Source organism: Octodon degus, unplaced genomic scaffold, assembly GCF_000260255.1.
Source record: "Octodon degus isolate 3935 unplaced genomic scaffold, OctDeg1.0 scaffold00138, whole genome shotgun sequence".
In the NCBI taxonomy this organism is placed as follows: domain Eukaryota; kingdom Metazoa; phylum Chordata; class Mammalia; order Rodentia; family Octodontidae; genus Octodon; species Octodon degus.
The window spans coordinates 6,143,007-6,155,001 of record NW_004524714.1 but is presented as its reverse complement, the minus strand read 5'-3'; the positions used below and the strand labels follow the sequence as shown (position 1 = coordinate 6,155,001).

Below are 11,995 nucleotides of genomic sequence, written 5' to 3'. Positions count from 1 at the left end.
TTTTTTTTTTTTTTTGAATCAGGGATTGAACTCAGGCCCTTGTGCTTGCTAGGCAAGTGCTTATTCCACTGAGCCATCTCCCCAGCCCCCTTTTTAGTTTTTTGAGACAGGTTCTCACTACATAGTGCAGGCTGGCCTTAAACTCACAGTGCTTCTTCTGCCTCAGCCTTCCAAATGCTGGGATTACAGGCATGAGAAGCCATGCCCAGCTTTTCTTAGAAGAAATATCCTGGAATATTAAGGCATGAAGGTCAACCAATAACATCTGCAACTTGTCCTCTAATTGGTTTAGCAGGCACGTGTGGCAAAAAAGAAGCCAGAAGTGGCAGCACATGCTTGTGATCTCAACACTCTGAGAGGCTGAAGCAGGAAGATTGAGGTTCAAGCCTACCTGGGCAACTTAGTGAGTAACCAAGACTTTTTCTCAAATTTTAAAAACAAAAATGTGTAGGGATGGATGTAGCTCAACACAAAGGCCCTGTGTTCAATACCCAGTACCACCAGAAAACAGAAAGTGACAAGAAGTGAATTCAAAGAAAGAATATGTTCTTAAAGCTTTTTCTTTCAAACTATTCTCAAAACGAAAAGTTGGGGGAAACTTAAAGCAGTTAAAAAGAAGAGCTATCTGTGAAAAGAGGCATCAGACAACTCAGATAAGGGAGTAAGATAAAGATTTCATGCAGTTCATTCTTCCATCTCATTTCTGCCTTTCAAATTTTGTTTGTACTCAGAAAAATTAATTTTAACTTTAGAGGAAAATCCTAAGATGCTGAAAGGGAGAAATATTAGCAACAGTAGAAATCAAAAAATGGTTGTCCTTAAATTTATCTGACAAATCGTAACTGTCATCAGCTGGTTACTTGATGAAGTCAATCCATGGAGGAGCTGCTACACATATGCACCCGGTTAACAGATATAGTACTTCTAAACTGAGTGTTCCTCCTCTCTGTGCACAAGACGGATACCTTAGCATAGGTATTAAATTTCTACTTCAGGATTAACCTGAAGTTATTATTATTAACCTTAAGTTATTATTATGTTAGTAATATGTTTCACAGTCTTCCTGAGATAACCCAACAGATACAGTTATTCATATTTGCTATGAAGCAAATCCCTTCTCTTTAACAAATATTGGTGAGGTTGTGCAACACCCTGCAGGCAACACAAAGAGGCATAAGATGTAGCCATTGACCTCAAGAAGGTAACTTACAGCCGGGAGAGATAGCTCAGTAGAATAAGTGCTTGCCTGGCAAGCTCAGGGTCCTAAATTCATTCCCTGGTACCACAAAAAAAAAAAAAAAGGTAACTTAGAGTGAAAAGGACTTGAAACAAAAATCTTGGATATCCCACACATAGTTACAAGAACTTCCTAAGTTATTTCACCTTTCTGAGATTCAATAGTCGCATAGATATAAGGATGCCATATAAATATCTTTAACAGCTATCTTGTGAGGATGACAACAGAGATATCCAGCAGGTAGGGTAACAAAAGTCATAGGTAGCTATGTTTATGATTATTACAATCTAATTAAAACAAAACAGAAAATAAGACCAAGTTGTAAAACCAATTAAGGGTATACTATCATTAGAATCTGGGTTACTCCAAGTTCTTATTCAATATAAATTCTCTCTCCTTACACACCAAATAATACAGGTAGGTGTTTGTGTGTGTAGATTAAAAGTCTCTAACAATTGGCAAATCGTATCACTTTCTTATCAAGGAAAAGTACACTAGATGACATGTCATTTTTCTGATTAACCAAGACAGATTTTATATCAAGAAGTGATATATACTGCCTGCACAAAATACTCTAACCTTATTTAAGACTCAGGGATATATATACAATTAGATAAGGAAAATTGGCTAAGTAGAATAAATGTTTGTCTGGCAAGTGCAAGGGCTTGAGTTCAATCCCTGGTACCACACACACAAAAAAAGAAAATAACTAAGATAGATGATATAAAGAAGGTGTTTCCTTCTGAAGCACAGTCCCCAATCTTCTCTTACAGCAGATATAAGATTTGCTAAAATGTCCATTTAAAGTATTTCCTTTTCATTTTAGTGGCAGAGAATTCCCTTTCTGTTATTTTGTATTCTATAATCTAATTCTAAGCCTTGCTCATTAACAAGGTACAATGATATTTCACACTAAAAAGTTGACTTCAGGCATGTGTGATAGATGGAAGACCTAATGATTACAATGAGTAAAACCATACTTTGACTGAATTCACATTATTCCCTGTGCTTTTATTCTCTATTCTCCCGACAATGATGTAGACATGGGAGGTTGCTGAGGAAGGACTTTAAACATACTTAAAGTTATTCACATTATCCATATAATGTCTCACATACATCTCTATCCCACACAATAATGAAACGCACTAATTATAATCAAATATGCAAAGTACCTGAAAGAGTGCCACCTGTCCTAGGATAGGCTACTTCCACATAAACTTCAAACGTGGTCTCTGGGTTTTGCCTACAAAAGAAACAGATCATGATTACTGACAAACATTGGGACTCCTAGTGATCCTCTTGTCTCAGCTTCCCCAGCACTGAGATTATAGGCATGCCCCACCATGTCTGGTTTAAAGTATCTTGTTTTTAAAAATATTCTGAAATAAACTAAAGTTTCAAGAAAGCCTTTAAAATTTTTTTTTCTCTGAAGAGGGTTGGCACCAATCATTTGTGGAAAATACCTTAGGGAATATCCTTTATTTGAAGGATTTCAAGGTAGAGCATCTGATAAAAGAAAGTTACATTCTAAGGCCATCTTACGTGAATAGTAGATAATATAATTTGAAAAGCATCAGGAAAATTCCTCCAAACCTAAAAGTTTCTTTTTAAAAGAATATTTTGGGGGCTGGGGAGATAGCTTAGTAGAATAAGTGCTTGCCTGGCAAGCGCAAGGGCCTGAGTTCAATAACAGGTTATGCAAAAAAAAAAAAAAAAAAAAAAAGGAGTATTTTACAATAGGCAGAATTTCATTACTCTAGATTAAGAAAAGGTTTTTCTTTCTGTAAAATTAATTTTATTGGTACAATTTTGATATAGTGATTGCATTCATCAGGGTATTTGTGTATATATATATATATATATATATATATATATATCTTGATTCTTCTCTTCCTCATTCCCCTCACCTCCCTTCAATCCTTCTTCCTGCCTTTATTTACAAAAGTTTTTTTTTCCCCACTTTTTTTCCTTCTATTTCCTTCTGTTTTCCAATTTCCTTCCTTTCCTTACCACTCCCTACCTCCTCTGTTTCTCTTCCTATTTGAATATTTTCATCCTACTTCCCAATATCCATCATTTATTTTGGTCCTTACCTTATTTACCTTTTGGGTTTTTCACATAAGAGAAATATTATAATTAAACATGTATCTGCTTTGACTTAAAAGTATGATCCAAGGTACACCTATTTACCTAAAAAACTCAAGTATCCAAGAATACAGTTTTTAAAATGTTATATGAAGTCCTTATTCAGATCTTCCACACATTTTTTTACTCAAGCTCCTGTTTTTAAAATTTTTACACACTGTAAATACTGAAATATGGAACATGGGCATATGAACCTGTTACAAGTCAAATTTCAAAATGTACCACCCTGCATCACAAAGTGCTATGTGCAAACCTGCTGTCTCTCAAAGTGAAGAATGTCCTAACCTTATAATTCATTTTCTTTGCTTCTTTTCTTTCTCTAACACACTTCAACCAGGCTTCTGAACCTGCAATACCACTGAAACAACTTGTCACAGTCATCAAAGAACTCCATATTGATAAAATATGCTGAAATGCACAATTTTCAGCAGTTGTCTTGGCTTCTCCGGAGCTTTTGACACAGCTGGTCATTTTGCCATCATTCTTGAAATACTTTTGTCTCTTCCCTTCTAGCACTTCATTGTGTTGGTACTTTTCATTCCTTACCACTTCTTTTTGCCAATTCCTTTGTCTGTAAACTCTCTTGCTCTCAAATTTAGCCAAGGATCCTCCCTTTCTACACTCACTACTTAGATGATATCATTCAATCTCTCATTCAATCTATAATTACCATGCATACGCTGGCAAGCCCCAAAGTCACGTCCCCCACCTGATTTCAGATTCCTTTAGCCTATTCAACATACCCACTTAGACATCTATGAAGCATGTCAAATTAAACATATCAAACCAGCATCTCCTGAACTCTGTTATGTGAACTAACAAACTTCATACTCTTGAATCCTCTTTGCTTTATTATGCAATGGTCATTTATATGCCATGATCAAATAGTCAGCAAATTCTATTGATTCTACCATCAAAACTTACCCACAATTTCAAAGCTTCTAAGCACCCTCAATATTATCATCCTCAGTAAGCAGATCACCATCTTCTCATCTCAATTACCATGCTATTCTCCTCACTGATCTGTTCCCACCCTTTGCCCCATAACAATATACTCAATTTAGCAGCCAGTACTCCTTTTATTCTTAAATTCAGATGATACTAATCCTGTGCTCCAAGGCTCCTCAATTCCACATACTCAACATCAAACTTTCACTTCTGGAGATGGATAGTGGCGATGGCTGCACAAGCTACTGAACCATACACTTTAAAAATGGCTTACGAAAAAAGGAAAAAAAAAAAAAAAGCTTACTATGGAAATTTTATACACATAATTTACCACAATTTAAAAAATGAGGGTGGAAAGTAAGTCCAGATACAACCTGCATGATCTGGCCTCTACCTAACTGTTCAACTTTATTTCAGACCTCTCGCCCATTGCCCGCTGAACCCCAGCCACACCGGCCTGCTTCCCAAACCCAACTTATTCCTATTTTCCCTTTTTTTTCTTTCTTTTTTTTTTGTTGGTAGACCCGGTGATTGAACTCAGGCCCTTGCACTTACCAGGCAAGCTCTTATTCTACTGAACTATTTCCCCGGGCCCCCTATTTTCCCTTTACACTTTTCTCACATCGGCAATTCAAAATTCAGTCTATGCTTGGCATTCTCAAAGAATTCTTCTCCAATAGACTTTCTATTAACCTAATTTTAATTTTCTATTATACCTATTCCAACTTTGGTTACAGGCTTTCTTTGGTTACAGGTTCCTTTCTAAATGTAAGGTGTTGGTGAGCCAGGATTTTGTGTATCATCCCAAGTATCATTTTCCTGGTACCTAACCACATAAATATTGGGTAGGCGGAATAAGGACAGTACAGACCAGTCTCCCCAAGGAATGTAAGATTTCTATTTTTTAAAAAAAATCTTTTATTACTGATTTGATTTGAAACTGTCTCATTGCTATTTGTTTAGCAATAAAATTATGGCAAAAAATAAAAAAGTAAAAAATAAATAAATAATCTTTTATTTATTTGGTACAGGGTCTTACTACGCAGCTCGGACTCAGTGATCCTCCTGTCTCAGCCTCTGCAGCTCTGGGATTACAGGCATGCATCACTACACCCAGTTTGGGGACTGTGCAGCATGTGGCACTGGGGATTAAATCCTGGTTCCTGTACTTTCCAGGCAGGTGCCCAAACCATTGAGCTATCTCTCCAGCCCCAGGATGTAAGATTTCAATAAATGAATATGATCATGTAATTCCATGACTCTCAACCTTGGTATTGATTATGATCACCAGGGAGAACAATTAAATGATACATTTCCAACTTCTGTCAGGTAGTTGCTTCAGAAATGGCTCACCAATCAAAAGCATTCCAGATCCTTCTTGCCTAGAACAGAGAATTGGACAAGGCAAGCCAAAAACAATGCCAAAGCTTACTAAAAAGTGAGGAATTGGGCTGGGGAGATGGCTCAGTGGAATAAGCACTTCCCTGGCAAGCACAAGGACCTGAGTTCAATCCCAGGTTCCGCAAAAAAAAAGAAAGAAAGAAAGAAAGAAAAGTGAGGAATGAAGGTGTAAGAACTAGCTCTGTAGAGCAAACGTGGGCCCAACAAAAGAAAGAAGAAAAATAAAAATGTGTCCTGCATCTAGGACATGCAGGGTAGACCACTGTGAAGAGTCGCATGAGCGCTTCTCTTCTACGCCATCCTCATCTCCTGAGAACCTGCAAGAAGTTTCATATACAGAGTCCTAGGAATTACTTGACACTATCCTGGGATCTTGTAATTGACAGGTCCTGCTTATTTCCCCAGCAAGCTCTGCCCTACCCTATCTCCTATATCACAACTCCTCCTCCAGAATTTCTGGAGTAGGGTCCCCCCATTCTAGCACTTCTAACAATTGCCAACCTCAGACATTTCTAACATATACCAATGCGGCTGGACTAGTGACCACACATTTAAGACCTACTAATCTAGGTAAATAGAATTCTTCCAAATAAGTTAGTATCACAAGATAAAACAAACATAGGGTATACCTCAACAATTCATCCTTTCAACAATGCTTTTGCAATAAAGGATACATTTCAAAAGAAGAAAACGGCATTTGTAGAAACAATGAAGCTTCTACCTCTTTTCTACTACTATCTGTGGTTTTTGCCTCACTCTAATAAGTAATAAATAAGTTACCTAAGATTTTTACTCAGTTCAAATAGCTGGCAGAGTTCTAGTACATGGAGCCAAGAATTATAACATTTTCTCAAAAAGCAAGCAAGCAAAATGCTGACTAAAATGTTAAGAACAAATTGGTCTATAATTATAAGTTATAGTCATGCTTATCCATGTTCGTTTACATGTTGCCTTATGGAAGAAGTGGTGACTAATGTTGTGACAAGTTATATAACATACCAACAAACATAATAAGTTACTTTAAGGGCCAGTGAAGCCTCTGCAGATGGAACATTTTCTATTTCTCTGAAAATCAGAAATTAAATTAAAAAGTGTCTCCTCTAAATGCAAATGGCCAAGCAACCCTTAATATCTTCATTAAGCCTATAAACACTTAATGCTGTAGCAATTTCCAGAGAATTTAAGACTACCTTGAGACTTCTCTTTGAGACACCCAACAGTTTTAACTACTTGGCTAAAGGAACTGAAAAAAAAAGTCCTATTAATACACACTGCTAATTTAGAACACATAACAGTTCTGAAAATGCCATATTGAGCCAATTTTCCAATATGGACCTAAGTTTTCCCAGAACCATTTGTGACATATCTTAACATATTACCATGGAAATGTCCTGCCTTTATAGCCCATTATTAATTGCCTCAAACTTTTATATACTCAAAATACCTGGAAAATTGCCTACCTGTCAAGTCTATGTGTTTTGCCACCCATCACCACCTACTGCAGCTTTGTACCCTACGATTCAGCCACACAGAATCACTGGAAGCTCTCAGAACAAACCACGGTCCAACTGTCTGATGCTACCATCAGCATATTACTGTCACCACTCAGTGTTTCCTCTGCACCAGGCACGATCCTAAGCACTTTCCATGCATTATCCAGTTAATCCTCAACACCTGAAAAGAAATATTAAACCCAGTCTAGAGATGAGTACTCTACAGCTCAAAGAGGACAAACTAGCTGAAGATAGGAAGCAGTAGAATAAACTTCATGAAACTAATTCCAAAGACACTGACCTCTTCCCTGTTCTACATTACTCAACTGCTTTTCAGCAAGAACTGTCTGTCTCCTTCCAGACTTTTTCACTTGTGAGTTCACTCATCAAGCCTCAGCTGGGGCATTGTCTCCTCTCTAGGAAGCTTTTTCTATCCCCCTCCCGCTACACGCACACACCCCAATCTGGATTAAGTCCCCCTCCTGCACGCCCACAGAATACTGTGTGCTTCCCACTAGAGCCTCCAACCACATTTAGCCCTCGGGCAACTGTGGTTACCTGGGGAGCTTTTAATAATTCTGATGCCCAGACCAATAAAATCAGAATCTCCAGGCATTAATATTTTTTTTTAACTCAAAGTACTCCAAAGTACAGACAAGATTGAAAACCTATAGTGTGTCTCTGATAAAGTATCTGCCCTCCCTACCAGACTGGTGGTTCCTTGAGGGTACCAATGGTGCTTCCTCACAGTCCTAATCCAGCATTTGATACAATAAATGTTTCATGAATGAGTTTTCCTCTGACATCTCTAATATGTACTTTCCAGCTGCTCTTTCTCTGGTGAAAAGTAATTTACAGAACACACACCATTTTCACTTATCATTCTCTAAAGATGTTTTCCTTTGGAGTCTAGGTTATCAATAAGTCACACTGCTGACAATAGCTTCAACTCTTAAAGATGGAAAAATAACAGACACAAACAGGTAAAATGTGTTTGAAAGAAGAAAAGTCTGTTTGGTTGTTGCTTCTGAGAGAATGAAAGCTGACAGTAAGCCAAGAGAGCATTTCTGTTCACTACTTCTCTGTTGAACACAATTCTCAATGATTCACTGGAAGGGCTTCACTCTGTGCTTGAGGCCATGTTCTCAAAATGATTAAGTACACTCAGCTTGAAGTCATGAGACAGACAAAGGCTTTGACAATATTCAGGCAGCAGGATAGCATAATGTTTTGTTTTGTTTTTTTTTCTCAAAGCATCAAGCTATTGATCACTCTGCTGGATCATTATCTTTCAATTAGGATCCACTTTTCTTCAATTACAACATATTAGGAGATTACAAGAAAAATGTGACTCTGACTCCTCATAAAATGAATTGGGCTACATATGGTAGCCATGTCACAATGCTAGGGCCTTATCCTTTTAAGCATAAATCAGAAAATATTGTTATGAAATTTCACTTTTATTTTCACAGAAGAGTGCTTTTCTATATTTACTTTATTAATATATACTTGTATTACACTAAAATCTTTTAGAAAGTGTAAGAGCTACAGAGCTGAAACACACAGTGTTAGGACCCCCCATTTCACAGCCCTCACAACCTGAACACAGCTTCAAGACAGAGCTTCTTTAGTTACAAACTTAGATGCTGGGGGTTGGGGCAACCAAGCTACGATGTTTCAAAATTCATACCAGCTACACTGTCTTGAAGTTGATAACATGGCCAACAAAAATTGTATATACTTTAAAACATGCTAGCAAACATCACCCAATAAACATTGCTTCCTTAGAGCTAGACAAACAAGCAGAAAAGGTAATGTTAATACTTCCAACAAGTCTCCATTTGTTTCAGTGGACTCTGAAATTAAAGGATTTTTTCCAAGCTGAAAATGTTGTATCAAAGGGTGCTTTTTAACCCATAACAAGTTAACACCTTCATAGGAGAATGCAGTCTTTGTTAAGACTTGTTAAATGTGATTAACTTAGCCATGTAATTATACAAACAAGTTGTTTTAAGACTTTACACTTTACTTTTCATTTCTAATAATGTTCTCAGGATCAGATTAATAAAGATACACAGATACTGCTATGAATGTAGTTAAAAGTTTTGCCATCTACACATTGACATGGAATGATTCTTAGACTATAACATGCAGGCAAGGTGACTGGAAGAGGTTTAGCTCCAATTTAAACAAGAGACGCAGAGGCTGAGCTCCCCTCAACAGTGTACAGTGTTCCAGTTTTAATATTTCTTGGTATGACAATCTGCAGCATAAAAATCTCAGCTCTTTAATAATAATAAAAGTACTTACAAAGACAATATCTATGGTTCATTATCTGTGCACATGCTTGTCCTTTACGAATAAATTATAAAACTTTCCCCCTCCCTAATCTGTCCTCTTCACTTTCTAAACAACTTCACTCTAAAGTTTAGGCAGACAGGACAAGGTGGATGTCCATGTGGGTGATGGCCCAGAGTAAGGAGTCTCAAAGCAGGTGAGGAAGGGGTGATATCATAAGGGACGTCAGCACATGAGCAGGCTAGTAGGACACCCATGCTGAGGAACGGTGACCTGGCATGAATTCTCCAATCCAAATGGATACGGAAACATCCATTCAGAGAACAGCTGGGTATGGACAGTGGGAGACTGGGTAGGTGAAAAGGTTAGTCACTCACAGGGGAGCAGTCTGAAGCGCTGAAGTTCAGATAGTATGGGGGGTTTTCCAGAGAGGCAGATCAACACAAGGTGTCAGAACGAAACAGAGTGAGGAGCACATCTAAATATAAGGGCACTTTTAAGCAGCTGTGGAAGCTCAGACAGACATGAGAGGATTAAGGGCAGCGTTTTCCCAGTGTGATTCCCACAACTAAGGTAGTAAGAAGAGAGACACTCCAGTGAGACACCAGCACACTCATTGTGATCTCAAGAAAGCAAGGTGAGACAGAAGTGCTAGGGATGCAGGAACACTGTACCTAATCTATGTCCACGGTATGTAAGGAGGACATGTGAAAGCCTGACTTCTCATAGCTGAAGTTAACAGAAAATTAGCACAACTTCTATGGGTTTAAACTTGAGATGGAGACACAAGTGTGAACTCAAGGCCTTCAATTATACAGATTAGTAAAGAAATCAAGTGTAAATGTTTCTAACACACACATACTTCCTTGTCTACTGAGAGAGCCTGTGAGCAACAATACCCCAATAGAAATCAGCACATCTAGCATGTAAATCTTAGTTTTTAAATACAATCATACCTTGGTACTCAACTACTTTGAAACTCATGGAATTTGGCACTTGAACATTTTGTCTTGACCTTGTATTTAGATGTTTGATACATTTGCTTGATACTGTGCAAGCAAGACTTTACCAGTGTCCACTGTGTAGTGACTCAATACCCTTCTCAGATAAAACAATCTGTTTGGTACTCATCCTTTTTAGCACTCAGTGTACCTCCTTGAACCAATCAATGGTTAGACAGTACTAAGGTATCACTGTACAATTCTCCTCTAAAAGGAACCAGGTTTTCCTGAAGAAATAACTACGCTGAACAAAGAAAGTACAAAACGGGCTTGGAAAATCTTATTATGCCAGAAAACAAAGAGGTGTTCAAAGAACGATGAGGTCATGTCAAAATGTCACAGGAACTAACCTAAATGGACTTCACTGCTTAAATCTAGGATAATCTGAGTATCAAAATAATGAGCCAGGCATGGTGGTGCACACCTGTGACCCCAGCACTTGGGAGGCTGAGGTAGATGGATTGCCAGGAACTAGAGGTCAGCCTGGTCTACACAGTGAGTTCAAGGCTAGCCTGAACTACACAACAAGACCCTGTCTCAAAAGTAAAAATAAAAAAATAATAATAATAGTAATCGCTTTAACAGATTCTGACCTCTAAACAAAACAGGAGACCATGAGGACCATAAATAACCGATTAACCCACTCATATTTATAGCTACATGTGCTATGAGGAGGTGCAGCCCATTGGAAGTAGGTCAATGTCCTTGGTGGCCAGTCTTCCTCTCGGCTTTGCTTCCAGACAGCTGAGAAGTGAGCAGCTTTGCTTTACAATGCCCTCAGTGTTCCTGCCTTGTGGTCTTCTGATTATGGACTGAAACTTCTGAAACTACAAGCCAAAGATATATCTTCTTAGTTGCAGATGTTGGGTATTTTTGTCCCAGCAGCACGAAAGCTGACCAATACAACTTAGTATTGTCATATTTCCAAATTATCACCCCAGAAAATACTTCCTAAAAACAAGGAGGAAAAAAGTAACTTTTCAGTGAAATATGGCAAGACATACCTGCATCAAGTCATCAAAATGATCACAATCAGTAATGGAACAAACTTCTAAAATGCAATGGGAAGAGCACAGTATCACTTCTGTGGCATGCTGTCAAAGGGTGTCATATGTCAAAGATGGTTAATCTGAGAAAACAAACTAAACAAGAGAGACCTTCTAAAAGATAGCTCGCCTTTCTTAAAAATGTCATGGTCCAGAAAAAAGAAACAAACAAACTCTTCCAAACTGAAGAAAAGGAAAGAGACCATAACAACTAAACACAATGTATGAATCTGAACTGGATCCTTTGGCTATCAAGGATGCCACTGAGACTACTACTAAAGTTTGGAGGCCATAAGGAGAGTCACATGGGGAGAAGACACTCTCTTAGGCTTTCACAGAGAGCACATTGGCCAAGCAATGGCCGTGACTCATCCACATGGCTGCACTGATAAAGGTTCTACAATCTGAGGTACAGGATCTCAGGAC

General features: G+C 38.0%; 1 protein-coding gene across 5 annotated transcripts in view; it reads right to left on the bottom strand.

Annotated features, from left to right (window-relative positions):
* The window catches only part of Dennd1a (DENN domain containing 1A), a 578,498-nt gene that overhangs the window by 509,801 nt on the left and 56,702 nt on the right, over positions 1-11,995 (bottom strand). For 4 of the 5 annotated variants that reach the window (XM_004641595.2, XM_023701683.1, XM_023701685.1 and 1 more), the window contains exon 2: positions 2,410-2,480. In XM_004641595.2, the coding sequence (XP_004641652.1) occupies positions 2,410-2,480 (71 nt within the window). Of the gene's footprint in view, positions 1-2,409; positions 2,501-11,995 lie in introns of those variants that run through there. The other variant, XM_004641594.2, reaches the window with a different exon arrangement.